This window comes from Prinia subflava, chromosome 9, assembly GCF_021018805.1.
Source record: "Prinia subflava isolate CZ2003 ecotype Zambia chromosome 9, Cam_Psub_1.2, whole genome shotgun sequence".
Classification (NCBI taxonomy): Eukaryota; Metazoa; Chordata; class Aves; order Passeriformes; family Cisticolidae; genus Prinia; species Prinia subflava.
This window is the reverse complement of record NC_086255.1, coordinates 20,220,944-20,244,314: the sequence shown is the minus strand read 5'-3', so window position 1 is coordinate 20,244,314 and position 23,371 is coordinate 20,220,944. Positions and strand designations below refer to the sequence as shown.

The window sequence follows — 23,371 nt, the reverse complement described above, 5'->3', positions numbered from 1 at the left end:
GCCAGCCTGCAGGCATTTGGGTCATTAAAGGGCTTATATTAGAGCAAGCTGCTGTGAAATGTAAAGTGTGCAAGCAAGAGCCCTGTTTGCTGCTGGAGGAGCTTGCAGGCATGTTAATGTGATTAATCTCAAAGTAATTTCACACTGCAGAATTCATGTTCATTAAATAAAAACACGCTTATTCCATTTTATCCCAGTGCAGCAGCTCTCTGCATGGTAATGAGCAGATGAAATTAACTGAAGGTGATAGAGTTGTCTGTCTGCCAGAAGTTCAGAGATGCTGAGCTGTGCTGTCACGGTGGCCCAGCCCTGTATGGCTACATAGGGCAAGGCCTGTGCTTAACACTCTCAGAGGGACTTTGGATCCCGTGTTACTGGAGCTTTTGAAAATAGTCCCCAGTGTTTTTACTTAACACTTCTTGATGCCTGGCAGAGCAGCAGTGTGGCTCTGAAGTGTTCTTCGTATGCTAATAGCATTTTCCCAAGAGGACTGGCCTTTGCAGCTTTTCCTCCCCTTGCCATTACCTTCTGTGGTAATGCTTAATCTCATCACTTGTGCTACAGAATCCCTGTGACGATAAAAGGCACAAGGATATCTGGTCCAAAGAGAAAACATGTGATCGACTCCCCAAGTTCCTCATCGTGGGACCTCAGAAAACGGGTAATGTGAAATACTGTTATAGATTGTGGCTCCCATCACTCTTGCAATCGGTATGGCTGCCCTTTGTGCAAGCTGCCAAATGGCCACAGAGGACATTCAGACAATCTCAGATATGTGCTAACATATCTATGTTCTAAATCTGGCAAGTCTGTCAGTACTTTTCCCCTCTGGCACTGTGCTTGGCTTGCCCTGTTTTGGCTTTCCGTGTAAGCTTAGAAAACCTGTGACCTTCGTGTGTCACAAACATAGACTGTCAGCAGGACTAAGCACACACACTTAGCTAAGGTTACAGTGAATGTCCCCTGGTGCTTTTATTGCTGCAGATCTGTGTACCCACTGCATGCTCTGTGTCACTGTCATTGGGAGGGAGAGAAACTCCTTGTTCGGATCTCTGTCACCACCTTGTAACTGCTGTGGCTTTGTGGTTGGCAGTGACATAGCTGTATATACTGTACTGATGAGTTTCCTTCTAGGCTGAAGAGAGCAAAATCTCTTCAGCTAAGACCAGGTCTTCAAGCCTTGGCCTTCTGTGTAATGCAATGCAACAGCTATCCACAGCAAATGGTGATCCTGGACTTGGAACAAAGCTTGTCCCAGGCAATCTGCTGTCCCCTGGCTGTGTCACTGGGAAGCTCTGATGGTGTGTGCACAGCATGAGCCCTCCTGTATCGTGACCCAGGCTGGTTGCAGGTGGCTCAGTAAGAAAACCCTTCCCTTGGCTGATTCCTTGTCCTGCTGGAGGCCCACAGCCGTGTGCTGAGCGGGGTGAGGGGGAAACATCTACAGCAAAGGCAGGCCAAGGCATCTCTGGCACAGTTCTCACCTCAGGACACTGATGTTGACCCTGGCACGTCTCCTGCCCAGGCCACCTCTCATGTGGCAGGTTTGGGTTCTGCCATGTGACAGTGTGGCTGTGCCACAGGCATGGGAGCAGCTGGCATGGGTGGGCTTGCAAAGGAGGCAATTCAAATCAGCTGCATGAGTTAAAACATGGATTGAACTTGACTGAGCAGTGCTTGGTGTCACTGCTGTTTAACCTGCATGAGTTATGGGGTTGGTCAGCTGCACTGGAGAGGAGTGTGCCCATCTGGGAACTGTTTCTTGCAGTGTAGGTAAAGCCTTTCATTCAGCATTATGTGTGACCCAGGTCCCGTTAACTGATTCCTGTTGCAGGCACAACAGCTGTGCACTTCTTCTTGACCATGCATCCAGCTGTCACCAGTAACTTCCCAAGTCCATCCACCTTTGAGGAGATCCAGTTTTTTAATGGCCCCAACTATCACAAAGGAATTGATTGGTAAGAAACCTGACACATGTTCTTCTGTGATATGGTGCACCCGTGCTGCCTTCTCATGAGTCTCTCTGTATGTCCCCCTTAGCAGCTTCTCTGGTTCTGGACAGCTGTTTCCCTTGCTACTGCTCAGTGCATGCTTTCTGTTTTCCTGGTAACCCAACTGTGTAGCCCCAGGAGCAGCACAGGGAGTTTCTCATTTTGCTGACTCTTCACCAGCAGAGTTGTAGGCATGGTTTAGCTTGAAATATTCAACAAGTCTTTGTTGAATGCACTGCTGTCATGAAGTTACTTTTACTTTGCAAAACAGACAGCAGGATCCTCATTCCAAAGTTCTTCATGGTCTCAGAGTTAAAACATATAATAGTGGAGGGGACAGCCTCCCTGCTTTTGTTCTTGGGCCTTGACACTTAGAGCCACCACTGTGTTTGTTGTGCTGGCTCCAGTGTCCATATGCATACCTTGGTGTTTACCTGTAGAAGTTTCTACCTGGCAGGGAAATTCTAGTGTCACCATGGCATTATTATGCCACTGTGTTTCCAGGGAGAGAAAGTTCAAAGGTGTTTCCTACTCACTGCAGTAGCTATAGCTGACAGTGGCACTGGCCTCCCTTGTGCGTGGCTCTGAGGGATGGCTCAGAGGGGATGTGTGGCACTAAGGCATTCTGCTGTGGCGTTTCTTTATCCATGAGTTGTGGGAGATTGGCTTCTCTAATCATTTAGAGGACTATTGAAAAGATTTTGGAAAAGGGTTAGTACCTGAGCAGAGCTCACAGGAGTCAGACACTACAGAGCAGTTGCACTAGTGACAGGTTAGAAAGTGAAGGCTTTTATGTGCATCCCCTGGAAAAGTCCTCCAGATGGATCAGAGTGTAGCATCACATGCAAGGGGACAATCTTTAACATGGAATTTGCATTTGTTGCACAGCTTAGATTTGAGCACAGATCCACCTTCCAGTGCTTCACAGTCCCCAACCCCTCTTACTCTCTTACCCTGTTACTTAAATATCTTACAGTTTCCATGTTGCTAATTTGACAAGCTCCTGTGAGACAAGGCAGAGCTCCTTACCCTGCACCTCAGCTATGGACTGAGGTACAAAGAGACAAATGCTTCAGACATGTTTAAGCAAGTGGTTGGTGACAAGTCAGGCAGTTGATTCTGACTTTACTCTTGAATAAAATGTCTTTCCTGCTAAAGCTTGCAACTGGGACCTCACCTTCAGGTTTTTCCATCCACTGCCCAGGGACTCGAGGAACACACTCAGCAAAATGCTTTCTTACCTTTGTATCATTTCTCAACTTTCTTTGGTGTGTGCCACCACCCCTTTTTGAGTCACGCCTCTGCCAGATCTGCAGTGCTTTGCCCATTCCCTGCACTACTGGGGAGGTGCAGCTGTGCTGCAGCTGTGTCTGTTGAGAGGGCGTTGTGGGGCTGTGCCTTTTCTTGTTGGGCCATGCTGCTCACCAGCGTCCCATCTGTTTGGCAGGTACATGGAATTCTTTCCCATTCCCTCCAATGCCAGCACAGACTTCATGTTTGAGAAGAGTGCCAATTACTTTGACACAGAGGTGGTACCAAAACGTGGTGCAGCCCTGCTGCCCCGAGCCAAAATCATTACTGTTCTGATCAACCCTGCTGACCGAGCCTATTCATGGTATCAGGTAACTTCCCTGCGCTGTGCTGGGGGTAAGGCCCACAGAGATATTTCAGTGGGGGAGGTAGAAAGCCCATGCATGTGCTTCCCCGGAGGAGGCAGGTTCCCTGCAGGGTGTGGACAGATTGACATACAGAGGCATTCGTGGGTGGCTGTGCTGCGTCACCGGGGCCTGCACTGAGAAGTGTAAGGCAGAATTGTGTTCCTGCTCCTGAATTCAGCTCGTGTTTTTCAGCACCAGCGTGCTCACAATGACCCTGTGGCACTCAATTACACCTTCTACCAAGTGATCTCGGCGAAATCGCAGGCGCCTCAGGAGCTGCGCAACCTGCAGAGCCGCTGCCTGTTCCCTGGCTGGTATTCCACCCACCTGGAGCGCTGGCTCACCTACTATCCCTCTGGGCAGGTAGGACAGCAGGCAGCAGAGGTTCCTGGGGAGTCCCTCGCAGGTTTAGTGTAGAGGAGAGGGGAACAAACTGATCCATGTGCTCTCCCCATAATTTTAATTTCACCTTCTTTCTTGTCGTTTGGAACAAAAGCCACTACACTTCCTTTCTCCGGTTATGAGTGGGTAAGAAAGGCTTGAATACTCCAGTTTTGCACTTTATGGTATTTGTAAAAGGAAATTAGTGCAGGAGGATACTGTGATCTCCTAGAAAGCTCCACAGTAGTGGGAATTTCAGCAAGAACAGCAGTGTTAGCACTTGGCAGTCTGTAGGCTGGGGACCCTCTTCAGGCCCAGAAGGTCTTCAGCCACTTGCTGGGGTTTTGTTGCTTTACAGAGAGGCTCATGGACTCTGCCTCTTGTTAGTTCCCATGTTGTGAAGCCTTTTGCTGTCTGCTAAAGGGAAAGTTCACTGCAGAGATGTCAGGATTTAGTGTTTTGTATATAAATTTGCAAAAAGGCAAATTAATAGACTGAAGACTATTTCGGTCTCTAAATTCCCAAGAAGTTTCTAAACTGTCTAAGATAGATATATAGATATCTATTTTTCTCTCTCTCTCTCTCTCCCCCTCTGTGTGATTCCTGTGAGTCAGGATATGTTTTTTTCAAGTTCTTTCTGCTGCTGGTGTTATTCTTAAGACAGCCTGTAATCCATCAGAGGTTTATAATGTCCATTCGGCCTCACACTCTCTGCCAAAGCAGCAGAGCCTGAACTGTACATGACAGATCTGTCAAGACTAAAAGAGAGATGGTAAAGCATTCCTAGGCTTGTATATCATTGCCTTACTCTTCCTGGAGGTTACTGCTGTGGATGGAGCCAAACACACACCTCCTTGTTCTTACTGTCAGCCTTCAGTTCATGTGACTACTGCTCTATTCTGTTCTTTGGAGTAGGTTATTTATTAGCACAAATGCTGTTCATAGTCTATAAGACATGTAACAGGAGAATAATCACAGGTTACAGAAGAATACCTAGCACAATGGCTGCTGCCATCTGAAAAAAAGTTTCCAGAGACAATCTGTACATGCTGCTGCTGGGCTTTAGTGCTTAGTTACTTTGGGCATTTGCCCTTAGTGCTTAGGGCATTTGGCCAAAGACAGCTTTATTAAGCAAAGCCTGTTGGGATTTACTGTTTTATGGTACTTGTGGCCCATATCATAACTTCTTGTCTGTGGTGACAAATGGGCCACATCCCCCCACTGTGCTGTTGTAGAACAGACAGATTTTGGCTGCCTGCACTCATAGGCCGGGGCAGTTGGAGATGGAGGAAGCTCACAGGTGTCAGTCAGCACAAGCTGGCAGAGGCTAAGGCACCTGTTCTCTTTTCAGCTTCTCATCGTGGATGGTCAGGAGCTGAGACACAACCCTGCCTCTGTAATGGACAACATCCAGAAGTTCTTGGGAGTTTCGCCGCTCTTCAACTACACCCAGGCCCTCAGGTAGGGAAAGAACTCAGGTTTGGGAGGATGCGCTCTCAGCCAGGAAGCCCTTGATTGAAAGAATACTTCTTATCTCTGATCACAAGACCTGCCAAGGTTTCACAGTTACACCCAACCCTAAAATGAGATTCAGATTGCATGAGATGCTTTGTGGAGACTGGAATCACACCTTGGTGTTTCTTGGAATTACAGAGGAAGGACAAGGTTTTGCCACTGTCATGGAGAAGCATGAAGTTGTTCAGAGCAGTAACTGTGATGTTTTTTCTATTTGGTCTTGGTGTTTCAGAAAAGGTCCTGGAATTACTAGCACTCATGCTTTGTGTTAAACCTGTATCTGACAAAAAGTAGAGGAGGTATGATAAAAAATGTGACAATCTGCTCCTATCTTCACCCAGAAGGAGCTTAGGGCCACCCTGCAGTTTTGAGGTGAAGAATGTGGATTTGACAGGTGCCCAGAGCTGTCTGAGGGAGCGTTAGCAGAGGCACCACCTCACTGCCACAGTTAAGGATGTTAGTGAGCCATGGCTGTGATCTTGCCCACACTGCATGTACAATTAATCTGAACAGGTAAAGTGCTGTTGAGGGTGTGCTGTGGCCATACCAGCGTTCAGTGGAAACTCTGCAGGCCCGCTGAAGATGCTGAATATTGTTGTTTGCAGCTGAAGCCTGTTTTCACATCTTCTCTGCTGTCACAGCCTATGCCAGCTGAGGATGGTGGGTGGGGATACATGCATGTAGGCATAGAACAATTGTGCTTTCCTTTCACAGTAAAGAGAGGACAACTCATTCAGTTCTGCCCCTGCAGCTGTTTCCAAAGGGGTGGCACAGGGCTCTCCAGGGGAGAACAGATTCAGAGAAATGTCAGGTTACCTGAAAGCTTTACTGGCTACAGCACATATGCTGCTGGTGAATGGAGTATCTGTGGTAGTGGTACTGGCTGGTACCCCTCAGCCAGGGCCAGAAACAGATGGGATTGGTCAGCTTGCCTCAGATTTCCTCAGGGGACTTGCTCAAACCTCGAGCTCACCTTTGGCCAGCTGAAGGGACAGACCAGGCCACATCCAGACATGGTTCCCAGCATTGCCTCATGCCTGTGTTTTAGCAAGAAAAGAAACATTTGACTCTTTATAAATAATCAGGGGATTCTCTAATACTTAACTAGAGTGAGGAGATTTAAAAGAATTTACATGCACTAAAAAGTGATTATTATCTTCCCCTCAGCTGAACAGACAAATAATGTAACCATGTTACCTCTGAAATTTGCATAAAGCTGAAACAGTCATGTTTGCAATGGATTTCTTGTCAAAGTAGTTCAGTGCTAAAAAAAATCAAGGAACCAATATCACAAAATAAATAGGTAAAGCCTGATATAGAAAATAACTATGGTGTTACCTAATTTCTGCTGCTGCCTAATTGTGTATGTGGCTGTATCTTTCAAAAATAAATGTCTTTTTCAGATTTGATGAAGCAAAAGGATTTTGGTGCCAGCTGCTAGATGGAGGAAAGACTAAATGCCTAGGAAAGAGTAAAGGAAGGAAATACCCTGAGATGGATTCCTTGGTGAGTAGCTGTCTCAATCTCTTGACAACAAGAGATGTAGAAACATCCCAGCAACCCCACGTGGATTTTCCTACCATCTGTCCTAGCTGACCTGTGGAGCATGTGTTGAGGGTAACATCTTCTTTCATGCTCTTGTGGTCTGTTTTTTTTCACACAGTCACGGCTCTTTCTGAGAGACTTCTACCGGGAGCACAACATTGAATTATCCAAGCTGATGAACAGACTGGGGCAGCCCCTTCCAACCTGGCTCCGAGAGGAACTGCAAAACTCCAGCTGGAGCTGAGAGGGACTCCCCTGCCCCCAGTGCCATTGGGATGTGTGGTGCTCCAATGTGTGCTATGGTGCCATCTTTTGTCACGCCAAAACAACTGGACAGAGGAGCAGGAGCAGAGAATGTGCATGTGGAGCCTTGCCCCACCCTTGGAAAGGGCTGCTGCCACTATCACTGCCTTGGGGCATAGAGTGCAAGTCACATTCTTGAGTATTAATGGTGTGCTACAATTCGACTTTTACTTACAGGAAGGATTTGGAATGCCTGCCCTACTTTGAACAGGGGAGAGAGCAGAGTTAACACTTTGTGTATTTTTAAATTACTTTTCTCAGTCCATGAAACAGGCTCGAGCTGGAGTGAATGTGTTACTCGTCTGAGCTCAGAAGGCTGAAGAGCAGAAACAATTGAGCCCACTGCTGAGAAAAGAGCAGCAGCCTAATAAAAGGGGGATCTAGTGCAGAGAAGCCCAGCTTTTATCCATAGTCAGTTTGGCAGAGCGAGGCCCAAGGCGCCCTTGTTCCTGCCAGTGCCTGTCTCTTCCAGTGCCACTGCTGGGGATGGTGGGGACTGCGCCTGCGGGGACAGGGACACACAGGTGACCTCGTCTCTCCTTACCTGCAGTGCTTTGGGTGGGATACAGGGTCTGGTGCCTTTGGTCAATGGATTGCTTTGTTATCTTAGAGAAAAGGTTTGCCACATGGGCAGCATGGCAAGTATTTCTCTGCAGGGACTTTAGACATTTTGAAAGATAACCAAGGAGCAGCACTGTCCCTGTGGAACACTTGGGAGGTGTAAGTTCAGCACAGCAGTGGGGGAGGCAAAGCTCAGGTACTCTAAAATAAGGCTGACAACACAGCTGAACGCAGGCAATTCAGTTCCCCACACCTGATCAGCTTAAAAAAAAATCCCAACAGCTCCAGTGCCCCTACCCCATAGTCCAGTTGCTAGCACTGTTTTAATCTTTTTGCACTCCAACCATCCAAGGAGAAAAGCAAAAAAACCACAGTTAAAAGTAAGTCTTTTTCAGATATAAAAAGAAGGCTTTGCACCAGAAGTGGTGCTCAAAAGGGGCTTCTGCATATGGTAAACTAAGTACTCTAAGGTACTTTGGCTCCTCTTGCAGTTGCTGGATAATTATTCTCAGAGGAAATCCTTCATCATGGTTGTATATATTTTCTTTGAGCCATGGGCTTCTGGAATGGCATGGGCCATCCCCTCCTTCCCAGGCACAGGTGGTCCTTGGAGAGTGCTGCAGAGGGGCAGGATCCACGTGAACAGGTGAGGGAAACTTCCACAACTGTCATGAGCCACTTCTCTCCCAGCCAGAGAGAAGTTGCTTCAACTGAGCTTTTCCATTGAGCCTTAGGTATTGTGTATTTCTGAATGAATGGTGCATTTACCGTTGTATGTAAATGTATATATTATGCAATATAGTATTTTATTTCATGTACCCTTGGAAAGGGTTATTTTGTGCAGCCAAAAAATGGATGGAAAGACTAGAACCCCCCTCTCTCGTTCCTGTTCGAGAGAAAAAGCTCAACTTCCTGCACTTGATTAATGTATAGCATCATTCACATTGAATGATAATGAAGAAATTCTTGGCTCTCGAAGCTGAGCACATGTGTCTGAATAAAGGTTAGAAGTAGTAGTAAGTGGAGATTCAATAAATGTACTACTTATTTTTCTTCTTTGTGATGATTTGCAGTGGTGTCATGGACTTCAAGCTCGTACAAGGGTAAGAAATAATGAAAATCCTCCTCCAGGCCTTAGGGCTGGTATTTGGAAGGGTAACAGTGGTGTTTAACTTACATTTGAAAGAACATCGAAGCAGCGTGCTAAAGCTTGCAGCCAGCCTGCATTTTGAGACTCATTCTTACTGGTTTGCAATAGTGGTGACTTTGAGGCCATTCTGACTATTGCGATGGTTTCCAGCTGCTGTGCCTGCCACAGCAGAGCTTGGCTCTGAACCTCCTGTCCAGGTGTGCCCGGCACAGCAGCCCTTACAGTAAAATCGGGAAGGAAAACATTGTTTGAATAGTCACAGTTGTGAGAGCATGGTGAAACAGTCCTAGAGCTCTCCCTCCACTAGACACTCCACAAATAACCCTGGCAGCAGCAAGGCAGCTATGGTGGACGATCCCAGAACCAAGGATTGTGCTATTCCCTTAAATGTTTTCCTGCTCTTAATTTAGTACAGGTTGTCACACAATTACTTCATGCTTTACCTCAGAGTAAGGTACATCTTTGAGGAGATGCCAAGAAAAATAAACATGGTATGAGGAATAAATATTGGGAGGGGCACATAAAGTATCACTGTTACTTTACTGGTAACTCAAGACAGCGAAGGGCAACTGTGGAATGTTATTATTTATTCCTTCCCCCCTAGTTGCTTGATTGGTGTACTGCACTGGTTCTTACTGCTTCTGCTAATGACAAACAAAGCACCTGCTATGGTCAGCTCCAAATATAGGCTGTCCTTACCTGATGAAGAGCTGTTTTCAGATCTGCTACCTCTCTGACAGCATATGGATGCCCTTTTCCAGGTACCTCTTCAAAGCTGTGGAATCAAACACTGCCTCCTAAGAGAAGCTTGTGTAGTAGCAGCAGCTCTGTGCTACCAAAAAGCCAATAAACCCCATATTTTTTAGTGAGAGACACTGGGTACTAGATACACCTTTGGCACTAACCATTCCAGATCTCACACTTCCACAGTGGGAACAAACTTCACCTTGGCTCACTGCTTCGTAGCAGTTCATGGTAACCGGTTCACTTCTAAGACAAGAAAAATGATAAGCGTGAAACAGAACCTTAAGGGTTTTTTTGGTAATGTATTAAAAAATACTTTAGTCTGATGCAAATGACCCATTTACAAAGGAGTAATTTGACCCAGGGACCAGAAGGCCATGTGATTCTAATAGCCAGGTGCATGAAAGTTGAGAATTGGCAAAACAACAATAGTAAACTCTTTGGAACTTGTGCTTGTACACCACCTCAGGAATTCAACCAGGAAGATACTTAAAAGTTGTCTGCTGCCTCTTTCTAGTCAGTACAACATTCAGGGAACACTGGTAGGAATCTCAACTATAGGGTGAAGACGTTCTAAACGAACTGCTGTAGGTGGCAGCACACATCAATTCTACCCAAAAAGCTGATGGCTGAAAATTGCAATTTTCATTTGATGGCAGCACAGCAAAGACAAGTATTCCTGACAGAAGCCTGCACCCTCCTGGAAGTCAGAATGGCACACACATGAATCTAACAAGCCACTTGCTCAACCTCATCCTGCTGTTTTACAGCCCTTGCATGCAGTTGGAAAGAAAATCCTTTGATTCCTTGCTGATCATTTTGCTGTATCAGTAGTAACATGGCCAGAAAAGTAACGATAAATACGTGTGAACACACCAGCATGACACAAACAAACCTGCTCAGCCCCCTTGCTAGATCCTGCCAGTGCAGCTGTACACAAGACACCACCCAGTAGCAGCCAACACATCCAAGTGTTTTCAGGCTGCCTCAAGACAGGAATCCCATCCCCCATCACACAGCAGAACATGGATGGAGCACTGGTACCTCCTCGCCATTTATCTGTTTGTTGTTTTTTTCTTAAAGGCTTGTGGGGATTAAAAACCACTACAAACCAAGTAATATTCACCTCTGAAACACTTACCAGGCTGGTTTGGCTACAAAAGAGTATTCCTGACACTCATCTCCACTATTCTATGTGGAAAGAAATAATCTAGTTTTAGCTTTAAAAAGTGGTTTTCTTCCAGGACTTGGTTTCTCACCTTTCTCATCTCCACAGCTTTGTCAGCTCTCATGTCTCTCCACAATGCTTGTAAACCCGGCTCTGCAGTGGTGACACCATCGCAGCAGTCAGAATCCAGCTCATGGTTATGTCACTTAGAGTAACAGCATCATAAATCAGGCTGGGCCATAACCCCTCAGGTCACTGGAAAAGGTGCTTTTCAGCACTTAGAGAAGTTGTTCCTGGCCGACTTAAATGAGGCAATGTAAGTATGACATGGAAGGAAATGTCAGGGACCCAGTCCCTGTTTACAATACATGCTATGTACATACACCAGCCATGTACTAGATTTAACCATTTCCATCATTTTCCCCTTACAACTCTCATCCCCTTCATGGCAGAAAAGGAATTGTGCAGTGCAGTCTGGACAGCACTAAGTACTTATGAATACTGGAACTGGGAGCAGACAGTGCCTTTAAGATAGAAAGTCACTTGTTTACAGAGCACAGTCAGTCTTTACAAGAAGCAAAAACTCTACTGAGCAATGGCAGCTCCTGACAGCACACATGGTTCATCTCTGTAAACAATAAGATCTGTTCCATGAGAACCCATAAAGGAAAAATACAAACAACCTGAATCTTAGCACATACACACAAATCACCTGCTGATCAAAAAATGAAGTCGTAAGAAAACTACCAGCCAATAGGTGTTGCAGATGATATCAGTGAAAACTGTATCAAGTAAGTGATGTGAGTAAAGAATTGGCTTTTTTGCATGAAGAAAATGGAGTCTTGGCTAACTTATTACAATAGGAATGAGCTCTCCAAAAACCAAAATACAAATCCCAAATAAATAGTAAGGACTGTAAACAAACTAGACAGAGGGGGGGGCTTTTCAGCTAATTCCAGCCATATCTGTTGCCAGGCACATAATTTCATTACAGGACAGCTCCAACTCACCTTGTTCATGGGCTGTAAAGACACTGAAGTCCAAAGACAAATACTGTTCTGTTAACTGTTCATATTCCCAGAAAGTGCCTCCAAAAATTTTTACAGGCAACAAAGATGGTAATAGGTGAACATGTCCAGAGATGAAAACACTTCATATGTTGCTGGGAAAGTCCTGGAGAACATTTACTCCAAGTGAAAAAACACATGGGTTAATTGAAAGTCAAAGGAAATTTGAGTTGTCTACCTCCCCTTTTACAGGTCTTCTGCTGAAATGTCTTTTCAGAATTTCTACGCCTATATATTTTTTCCACTCCTGTGGACAGTGACCAAACTAACAAGACTGCAGTGGGTAATAATTGTTCTATTTTAACAGGAAATTATTGTTACTGGGGCCATCAGGGCTCATCCTATTTTTCCTTTCTTATAAAGGAAAAATACCTCAATAACCTCACAGCCACATGGCAAGAAGAAACATCATCATCTCCTTCCTCACTTTCTTCTGTCCTTGCTCAGATATATTTCATGGGATGGGGCTCAAGAACAACAACAAAGTAACAGACAGTGGTCTGAAAACTTGCCTGCTCGGAGTCTAAGTGTATTTTTCCAACCAATATGACAGATGAAGCTCTGATATTTCATTTCCCTATTCAGTCCAAATCCTTAATGCTACACTTCTGCTCCTGATTTACATTCATCACTTCTACCCATTTCCCTTCTGCTTCTTTCCTTCTAAAACATGCTTCCTTCTCTTCCACAGATTTTCTCCTATAGCATAAGAAAGGAAAAGATTACACTTTGTTAGACAATTCCTTTTTCTCTAAGCTCCTTTCACAGTTCTGAACATGCAAGAACCAGAGCACAGAAAGTGTTCTTAGAACCCAAACCTTCCACACATCACCAGGCTGTGCTCTCCAGTCAAATCCAGGTTTTTTGCCCCGTAACAGGCAGCTCATAATCAACACAGACTTTAGTTTAAAAACCACAGACCTTGACCCGTTATTACTACCATCTGCATTTCTAGTTAGCATGTAACCAGACACCTTATGGAGGAATACAAGGAGCTATAAGGAGATCTTTAAATAGTTACTGTTGCACAATCAATGGAAGAGGAACCTCAGTCGGCCTGTGCAGTACACAAAGCCAAACCAAGAGCCTGTTCATCTTTTTCGCCCTGTGTCTCAGAGTTACTTTATTCTTGAAGAGTATCATTGAAAATATCAAACAGACACATATTTCCAACTTGCAGAAACTAAACTTCATTGGCTAAACCCAAGTAAGAAGCAAAATACGTTACTACTGAGAAACTAGATTCTTAACAACCACAAGTCATCTAACTTCCACTTTTAAAAGTCTTGAAATTTATGTGCTTATACACTTAAGCTATCTAAACTTAATTTTCTGCAATACTGTCCCTACTAGGTATCTTTCACAGTCCACCAAATACCTCTCTAAACACATGGGAGCAGCTGCTGTTCTGCACAATACTTGGCAAATACAAGGCTCTGCATTATCACACAGTATCAAGGCTAGAAAAGGAACCAGTGACTGACAGAACTGCAGGCAGAACATCCCAGGCTTACACCAACTCTTCCAATACCCATCGAACACGGAGGCACGTCCTTCTCAGAGCAGTACCAGGCAAGAAACCTTTGGGCCCCAGCTTGTGCTGGATTGCTGCTCCCCAGAGCACAGCAGCCACCTACCAGGGCTCACAGGAGCTCCCACTGACACACAGCTGGGCAGCTCCTTCAGACTGCCAACATCAGAGCAGAGAGAAGAGAGAGTCAGTCTAAGAAAACAAGTGTTTAATCAGGAAACGAGAAGAGACGAGGGATAAGAAACTGATTACAGGAGAGTAATACCCCAGCCAAAAGAAACAGGATTGTACAACTTTTAACAACCAGGATCAAAACATTCTATGAACCAGCAGTGCCCAGTGAGAGACACTCCTGAGAAAGAGCCCAAGCACTTCTGTCAGTCTCCAGGGAGCTCAGTACAGTCAAGGACCCACTGCCCAAGCTCCAGCCTCTGTCCTCAGCTGCTGCAGAAAGCTGCAGAGGTGGCCCCGGCCCTGCTACTCCAGTCTCAGCTTCTCTCACCAGGAGCTGCTGAAAGGGATGGAGGGAGCACTCACCGTGCACAGCCGTTCCAGCCACTCCCCAACAGGAGATGGTGTGTGGAGTAAGAGAAGCCCATAAAAAAAAAAAAAAAAGTTTACATATTTATAAATGCCAAAATAAATATTTAAGACAGAATCCCCAACCCCTCTAACACATGCGTAATCACACTGCAAACTGCTCGCAGGACAGCCTCCCGGGGCTCAGCGAAAAAAGCAGTGACTACACCACAGGGCAGCCAGCTCAACTTCCTTCTCATTTCCTGACGCTTCTGAGCCTGCAGCCCACCGAGGAGGAGGAGGAAGAGCGAGCAAAGCAGAGCGCCAACACGCAGCAGTGCTGGAGAGGAATGTCATGGTATAAATACATCAGATCAGTGGTTTCCAACAAGTTAAAACTAAAATAAAAAAGACACCAGAAGGAAGGATGGTGTAAATGGAACTACAACTATGTTGGGCAAAGGGCTGTGTGTCCGTGGAGCTCCACCCGATGTCATGGTGAGAAGGTGGTCATTTCCAGAGAGACCCTTTGCCACAGCTCCTTTGTCTGCTTGCTGCGCTTTAGGTTCTGGAGAATATCATTAAACTGCATCATGCCCATGGGAGTCAGGCAGAAGGCGCTTCTGGCGCTGCGGATGGCATTCACAAAGTCATCGTAGTCAGCTGGAGTGAGATGGATCAGCCGATGATGGATGTACTGGATGGGAATAGGGAGAGAGCCTTCAGGCATTTGTCATCATCTTCCTGCTGGTGAAACTCAGACAATTGAGCTCCCAGAGCAACAGGTCACATGGCTCTGTTACCCACCCGTGGTCCCAAGACTTGCACCTCTGACAGAGAAGAGCAGCTCAAAAGCAGCAGGGCTGTGTCCTACACCCCAGCACACCCAAGGGCAGCGCTCCCTCAGAGCACCAAAACGCAGCACAGAGCATCAGCAAATGCCCTCTGTGTCATGAGCACTGAACTGGGCTGTGGTACAGCACTAAAGGGGCAGGTAACATACTAACCCACCAGCATCCAACCCTCACAACCTCATTCTGCAGGTTACACCCAGCCTGGGCACTGCACGTCTCCTCTGCTAAGGGACATGGGCTCAATTGCTACCAAATATCTCCAGGCTTAACACTGTCACTTCTATCAGCTTCTCAAAGGAGGCCCCAAACCAGCAGGTTTAGCTTTCCAGGTCTAATGAAGAAACTGTCATGTCTCAAAAATACCATCTAGGGTGATAGAACAGCTAATCCAGTCTGGCAATATGGCTACAGAATCACCCTTTGGTCATTTATTCAAGAGAAGCAGTTCTATATGAGGTGTCCTGATTGCAGTGTTTTAAAGAACAGGTAGCTTTGGTATTCCAGCTGGCTCGCTCAAACACTGGTTTCAACAAAGTAGCTGAGCAAGCCATTTCCACTTGTTGGTGTCAGCACTGGCCCACCAGCCAGCCATGCCAGGGCTTTGTGAGGAGGGGAACACAGGCTACTACTAACAAGGAAAGTAAAAAGGATGGGCTAGGGACAGGGGTGACAGGGGGCTTGAAAACACAGCAAAGAAAGTTCAGAAGTTCATAGGTACATGTAGCATTTGGAGTGAGGGAGACACACAACTACCCCAGCCTTCGTGGAAAAGCACAGGAGGCAGAAGGCCCTGGCAGAAGCAGTACGCTGAGTTCCTTTGCATGCAGCCCCTACTCCAGTCCCTGCTGAGGGAGAAGGGTGCATCAGGAAATGCACTGCTTCAGCTCCCAGTGCCCAAGGCCCCCTCCCCTCTGCACATGCACACACAGGCAGCAGCTGCAAGGCAGGAAGACAAGCCACACTTTACCTGCATATAGGCCTGCTGGCACCTCTGCACCAGCTGGTGGAAGGCTGGGGTGCGCAGGTGGTTGTGCACATGGGCAGGGTTGAGCCTCTGTAGAGCTTCCATGATGATTTCCTGAAGCACAAAAGGGCTCAGCACCCCCTTGGCCGCACCAACGCAAAACTGATGCACGTAGTTTACACCTGCACAGGAGAAAGTCAGAACAACAGTGCTAAGATAACAGACACACGAGAAATCACACTTCACAGCAAGAACCTGGATCCAAAGCACCAGAATTCTTAGTGTAATTCATCCTTCAGCAGGCTTCAGCTGGGGGAGACAGTCTAGCAGACTCATGGGGACAGAGAAGATTCTGCTATATCCATCGGGTCTGATGAGTGACCAGGTACCACCTCAGCTACTGGTGTTCCCAAATTCACTTTTCTTTAACGGAGATGTGAAAGAAAACTAATGTGGCCAGTTAACTAGGAAGACCTAGATAACACTGTACCTTCTCCATTGTTTCCTGACTGCTCATCAAGGAAGCACCTAGATGCCTCAGCACTCAGGCTTTAAGGAGGCTGTAAACATAAGTTAAGCCTCCCCACCACTTCCTAAGTGGAGCTCTGCCAGCAGGAGCAGCAGAAGCTGTGCCACTAAACAGACTGTTGGTAAAGGTTTTCTTAGTTCTTACTGCTTATGAAAGGATTTAAAAAGTGAGCTGACAAAAAGGATCCAAGAGCAAAATGGGAGTAAAAACAAAAAAAAACCCTAAAAATAGGTGATTTGAGCACCTATTGCTATAGAATGTCTTCACAGAAGGTATAAATATACATAAGAAAGAGGAATACCTGTAATATAGTGGAAACGGAAAAGAAAGAATCAATATTATAGAATGGAAGAGATACAACCTCTGAACCCTGTACAATCTCATGTACTTCATCCAGTTCCTCAAAATTCAACAGGATGTCTACAGAACCCCAAAAATGGGACAAATGAGTGGATGAAAGAGCAGTAGGGATCTTATGAAACACCCTCAGGCATGGGATCGATATCAGGCTCGCCCAGCCTTTGAAGTTTCACTCCTTCAAGAGCTTTTTCCCACCATGGCCCAAATCCCAGCAAGTGGATTTCTGTTAAGTACTGCTCTGAGCCTTACCTAACTTTGCAGCTAACCCAAGGAGCCATTTTACATCCTCAGTGTAGGGCGGGCTGCGGGAGAAGTTGTTGGGATGGTCGTTGTGAGCTCTTCGGCCAAGCATCTCCAGAGCCAGCATCCCTGTGAGAAAGGGGCAGCCACAGTCAAGCAGCGCTTCTGCTCAGTAAGGCTCAGTCTAGCATTTCACTCACTGCAACATAACCTGACTGGCCTGTCCCTCACCAGCAGAAAACTCCACAGCTGCAAGGAGTCCAGACAGAAACAAAAGGCCAGTCCTGGAGCCTGCCAGCACAGGAAGTGTTCTGCAAGAACATCCAGATCTGCTGCTCCAGGCTGGGAAACCTGCACAGCCATCACCCCTCACCAGAGCTGCAAAGAGACACTGAAGCACCCACAGCATTGTCAAGCAAAGAGCCTCAAAGGCTGCACTACAGGAGGGGTCCTGAAAGCAAAGCTTTTGATCTGTTTTGCAACCGAGAAGCTACCCAAACCAACCTGCTTTGCTGCAAATACAACAGGCCAGTCAACAACATTGCACTGAGCTGCAATATTGCCAATCTGCAAACATTTCACTTATGACATTACAGTTCTTCAGACAAATCCACCCATTTAAACAGTATTCAAATACCAACATGTTCCACATCTTGATCTTCCAGACCATCTTTCCTGCCTGTGCCTCTCTCTTATTCAGGCTATTAAACATCCTTTGTGGCCTGCCACGTACCACTGTGATATTTTAAACATCTGCACCCTCCTTTCTAGCTATCAAGTACTCTCTATTTTAGCTTTAAATAAAAAAGTCATGCTTTCATTCCAGTTTCTTGCCGTTTCTCCCTTTGCTTATTTTGGAGGCTTTCTTCTCCTACACCAAGTATCCACTGGGTTGGACCACAAGTACATACAAGTAGCTTACTACACACTACTACAGTAGTTTACTGCAATCTAAGCTTAATCCCAAACCCTAAGACTGATATCCTTATACCAATGGCAATTCAGGCAGAGACTCGTATTTTCTCATAGCCAGTGTGACTGGGAAAGGAATGCTAATTACATACCCATTTTTCACTAAATATAACTTCTCTCTGCATCTGTCCTCAACAAATTAACTGGAGAGGCACGGGGCACTTCCCTTTGTGCATCTGAAGACTCAACTGGTATTAGAGGTGTGCCCTCTCCATCCATGAGCAGCAGGAGCCAAATATTTTATCGTATAGTCTCAACTTGCACAGTCACATCCTTGGAGCCCTATTCAGACTACTTTATGTACATCTGCTGAAAGGCAAGACTCTTCCCAGCTCTAACCCACTTAGCTTTCTCTTCTGCTCTGATGGTTCTGGAAAAGCAATTGGTCAATCTTACAGTGCTTTGCCTTCATTTTCAGACTCCACATCCAATCACCAACTTGCTTTTCCCATGTCCCTCAGGTGCAGCAGCAAATTGCCAAATTGACAGTGAAAGCCTGCAGCCTTGCCCTGAATCCCTCTCAAGGGGGCTACAGAAACCCACTTGGCCATCCTTACCAACTCGGTATGCAGAGTGGAGGTAGTGCAGACCCTGGGGGCTCACAGGCTGGCTGTGCTGCTCATCCTCGGCAGGAAAACCCCCTGTAACAAGGGAGTTGGGCTGTGAGGACAGAGTTGTCAAGGAAGCACCCTGAATCGCTGGGAACGTTGATCCTGCATGGACACTGCCTACTGAAGAGAGCAAAACAGCAGCATTAGGACCCAGCACCAGCCTAAAAAAAGGTTTACTTGGGACATCATCTCCTTCACCTGACTGCCCCTGCCAATGTAGGGTTATGTTCCCCTAAACAGAACAATACAGCAACCAAAACCCACAGGCTTACAACTGAAATACAATGGGCCAGGAGTAGCTCTATTCTGTTTGCAAGGTCAGTTATATGTGTGTCCATTTCTTCTGCGCTATCCTGTGAACATGCACAAAATCCACGCTTTACTTCTAAATGTGTGTGTTGATTCAAAGGCCTTTTCTATTATTAAATAAAACATTTGGTTCTGATTTCTTGTCCAAGGAAACAATCATATGTATATCTAGTCTACAACTCATGAGAAACTGCTAGGAAAATTACTGAGCAGGAACAGAATGAAGTCACTTAAAGATCAAGTCCAACAATGTGAGGTTATTCCACTTCAGCTGTCACTCTGCTCAAGAAGGCTGTTACTGGAGGCTGACCTCCAATCTGTCCTTGGAAAGAACAGTCACTGCACACACTGGCAGCATGTATCAACAGTAAAAACAGCAAGGAGACTTGAAAAGGTGTCACCTTCAGACACTTAACTAGTATGAGCAAACTCAAGGGCAATGACAGGTTTCAAATGCAAATCCATTGCATTGTACCACCTGAACTTGTACCAACAGCAGTTAACACTGAGTCACTAAGATGCACTCTGACAAGACTCAAATTTATCTGTCCTTCTCAAGAAAGGTACGAAGAGTAAAAAGCAAGGTTTGCTTGAGAACTCCAGAGCACAGATGCCATCACAGGTGTGCAAATTGTTACCCTTATTTCACGGCTTCTCTGTGATGCTACTACACCATCTTAAGCAATGCTCCACGTTCCCTTTTCTCCCCCTCCATGTTTGCTAGTGAATAGCTGAATACCTGAGAACAATGTGTCTCCCAGAAAAGATCTGTCTGACCTCCTCAACCCTGTAAGGAGACACAGGGTGCCAAACAACGCACAAAAGTGGGGCAAGATGCGTCTGAAGTCTGGCCACGGAGAATAACCCCTAAGAATGAGCTAAATTATTGCCAGAGCTCAAGCATCACCACATGATTCTGTACTTCAGGAACAGTGAAACACTATTGTAAGAACTGAAAATAAGTTTATGGAAGCCGTAAACAATGGCAACTGGAAAGGGTGGGGTCATTTTCTCCTTCAGCATTTTAAGTGTTCTAGGATGAATTAGCACTTCTGGAAGATTCATAACTCTTTGGAGGAGTACAGAAATGTTTCTCAAAATGGAAAGTCACAGCATCAGACTGTGACTAAGGCTGGCGGCTATCAGATCCTAAGGTCTTCAGGACTGTTTTATTTGTTTTTGTGGTGGCTTTTCAGCCTCAAAATACAAGATAAAAACAACTGAAATGATTCTCTCAATACTCTGAATATGAAGGGGGACAACACAACTCTTAAGTATCTTTTCCACATATCAGTCTTCCAGCATCTGTTGAGTTGCAACACACTGTAAAAACAGGGAATATTACAGCCTCTGCACTGAGGGTTCAGCACAGACTGGGGTTAAGCACGACCCACTGGTGCAAAACTCCATGGCAATGACAGCATGCCCACAATCCAGTCAACACCTGTTGTCCCAGTGCTACACACTACTTGATGGGTTTTCACCATCACTTGAGCCTTAGGACAACACATGAGCAACCATTCTAAATACCATTGACGTGACTGTGACAAAACATCTGTCATCTCTGATAGTTTCACGTTTGGGCACTGGCTGCCTCCAATCCTTTCAGGCAGGAAAAGACATTTAGTAGTGCTTCTGTAGCAGAAGTCTGCCTGCTTCCTGCATTCTGTTCATCTGACCCAACAGAATTACATGAGTCTGCTCAAGATTGTCTCTGCTCACCTTGCCCAAAGGAGAGCAGGAATAAAGTTTTTACAGGTTAGGAGTCAGAAAGGCCACAAGGCCTCCAAACATGATTTAGTATTGATATCTTGATAAAATAATCTCATACTGGAAATTTGGCTGAACATTTTCTGTCTGATAGCTGTATCAGCCCCCCTTGGGAATCCCAGTACCCCTGAGCATGCACACCTTTAGAATGGCACGCATTTGGCCAGAACATTTCAGTGCAAGAGCCCTCGTCCCACCTGTAATCAATGAGGAACAGGAGCTCACTGGGGAACAGCTCAGAGCCATTACAGAAACCTCAGCCAGGCAGCCCCGAGCTGTAACTTACGCGCTACGTTGGAAGACAGCGACAGCCCCGTCTCGCTGTGATAGGGGTGCACGGCAATCTGCGTCATGGAGGGGACGGGCACGCCAGGGAAGGACACGGCTGTGGCTGCCAGCGACGGTGCTGTGACTGAGTACGGGTACTGCGCCCCTATGAATGCTGGATGGACACCCTGCAACACAAGGGATGAACAGTTATGTCTGCTTCACCTGACCATTCTGAAGTAATTCAAAACAGCATGTCCCCACACAAGCTACAGAGCTTGAAAAGTCCAGTCTGAAGCAAAGGAGGAACCTTGCACCGCATGAGCATTACACCTGCTTGCTCCTCCTCCTTTTAAAAACCTAAACCAGTTTGCAGAAAACCACTCTTAAGACCTCCAAAAATAGGCCAAGGTTAAAATAACCTTTATGTGGTTTTCCCAGTGTAGTCTCCCCATTTAGCCTGAAAGCTCTCAAGAAAAGCTTTCTGTCCACTGCCTTTTGAGAAACTACAGAGTAACAGAAATTAGAAACTACTAATGTATTATATTTTATATTCTCTTCAGACTTTAAATGCAGCCACAAAAGGCTCCTTATTGTGCAAATGCTGAACTGGAGGGACAAAGCATCACCAATTTGCAAGTGAGAGCAGAGGCTTGATCTTAAGGCCCCATGCCCTCCCCGCTCCAACATGCTCCTCCTGGAAGCAGCCACACAAGGTCACAGTAAATGAACAAGGCACAGCCAAAGCTCACCTGCGGATACGCCGAGCCAGGGACAGGGAAGACAGCTGGGCGTGGCATGTGCTGGATGGTGTGTCCGATATACTGGGGGTTACAGGGGATGTGAGTCTGGAGGGTGGTGTAAGGGTGCAGACCCTGCGTGTGTGTATGCGCCATTGCTGGCCCTGCCACCGTGTGCTGCTGGTACATGGTCGACCCCACAGAGATCACTGGCATGACGGTTGCTGCCGCAGTTACTGCGGCCGCCACTGTCACTGTGGTTGGCTCTGAGGTCACCCGGCTGTCTGCCAAGCCCCGTGCTGCTTCGGACGCGGCCCGTGCGCCACCGGCGCTGCAGCCAGTGGCGCCTTCTCTCTGCGCTGGGGTGCCACCAACAGTCTGTTCGTAAAGCCAGTACCACTGATGAGCTACTTCAAAGAGGACTTCGGGGTACACACCACCTCCTTTGGCTGCCTCCTCTACTGCCATGCACGCCTTTTCCAGCATCAGGTTGTCCTGGGAGCAGTGAAACAAAGGAAGAAGGTAAGACTGTAAAATGAGAAACACAAGAAGGAAAAACTGCAAGAGGGGAGAAGTACAAGGCACGCTAAAATAACTAACACTATGGGGACCAGCCAGATGCCATGCAGCAGAATAACCAGTGCTATTCATGAAATATAAGCAATCCAGGGAACTGGGATTAAGGCTGGGCAGTAGCTGAGGAGCCAACCCCACGGGTAACAGCAGCACATCCTTGATGCTGGAAATCAGCCTCCACTAGCAGCTACCATGTGATGCTCACCTGTTCCTTACACTGCACCAGAGCCCTCTGGATCTCGTTTGGGTTCAGGGCATGGGCATGAGGCAGGCAGCTGAGTGCCAGTTCAGCAGCTGCCCGCACCATGTTGGAGTCTCTGGCCCGTGAAGCTCTGTCTGCCAATGATGCCACCTCAGGGGGAGTTAGATGTCCATCCCAACACTCCACCAAGATGTTCAAGGCTGCACTACCAATCTCCATGGCCTGCCCTAAGAGGAAGAGTGAGATAGACTCTCATACCGCTGTACGCCCAGCACAGTTACAGTCAGCTTTCTCTTAACAGCAGGTGAACGCTTCACTTCCTTCAGGAGCAGTGACACAGCCCAGTTGCTTCCCTTAAGGTTCACATCAAATTTAGATTCTTTCTCCCAAAACACAGGACAAACAAGAGCCCTCAATGAACAAGTGGTGAGTGAGGACACCACTCCGTAGGTCAAGTTAAAATGCACTGGAAATAGCAAAAAGTACTTGCTATAGCTGATTTTAGTACCTACAAACCAGACTGGAGTGTCAGTCTATTTCATGATGTCAAGAAAACATGACTTTTCAAAGGTGTGTTTTTTAGGCCTCTAGAAGCCATATGGATAGGTAGTAGGCATGGCTGCAATGAGAAGGATGAGGAAAGTGAAAACTGAACACAGCCAAAGAGCATGTTCAGACTTGACAAATGTCTGTCTCTTCAGCATACCTCTGAAGGAGAGGCAAAGACCAGTCTCTGTATGAAAGGCGGGCTTTTTGGATTGAAGCATATTGCAGTAAAAACAAGAAGAAAAAGGTCACAAGAACTTTTCAGGCCAAAGTAAGCACCACTATGTAAATCACTGCT

General features: G+C 46.3%; 2 protein-coding genes across 5 annotated transcripts in view; one reads left to right on the top strand and one right to left on the bottom strand.

Moving 5' to 3' along the window:
• The window catches only part of NDST2 (N-deacetylase and N-sulfotransferase 2), a 127,707-nt gene extending 118,692 nt beyond the window's left edge, over window positions 1–9,015 (top strand). For all 3 annotated transcript variants that reach the window (XM_063405859.1, XM_063405858.1, XM_063405857.1), the window contains 7 exons: window positions 565–661; window positions 1,835–1,958; window positions 3,439–3,613; window positions 3,842–4,012; window positions 5,382–5,491; window positions 6,949–7,051; window positions 7,209–9,015. In XM_063405859.1, the coding sequence (XP_063261929.1) occupies window positions 565–661; window positions 1,835–1,958; window positions 3,439–3,613; window positions 3,842–4,012; window positions 5,382–5,491; window positions 6,949–7,051; window positions 7,209–7,334 (906 nt within the window). In that variant the 3' untranslated portion in view covers window positions 7,335–9,015. The remainder of the gene's footprint in view (window positions 1–564; window positions 662–1,834; window positions 1,959–3,438; window positions 3,614–3,841; window positions 4,013–5,381; window positions 5,492–6,948; window positions 7,052–7,208) is intronic.
• A 4,792-nt stretch (window positions 9,016–13,807) lies between these two features.
• Window positions 13,808–23,371, bottom strand: part of ZSWIM8 (zinc finger SWIM-type containing 8) — a 50,290-nt gene continuing 40,726 nt past the window's right edge. The window contains exons 20-26 of one of the 2 annotated variants that reach the window (XM_063405855.1): window positions 22,531–22,754; window positions 21,762–22,244; window positions 21,029–21,197; window positions 18,610–18,783; window positions 17,090–17,209; window positions 15,955–16,133; window positions 13,808–14,830 (exon numbers count right to left, since the gene is read on the bottom strand). In XM_063405855.1, coding sequence (XP_063261925.1) covers window positions 14,627–14,830; window positions 15,955–16,133; window positions 17,090–17,209; window positions 18,610–18,783; window positions 21,029–21,197; window positions 21,762–22,244; window positions 22,531–22,754 — 1,553 coding nt within the window. In that variant the 3' untranslated portion in view covers window positions 13,808–14,626. The remainder of the gene's footprint in view (window positions 14,831–15,954; window positions 16,134–17,089; window positions 17,210–18,609; window positions 18,784–21,028; window positions 21,198–21,761; window positions 22,245–22,530; window positions 22,755–23,371) is intronic. The other variant, XM_063405856.1, reaches the window with a different exon arrangement.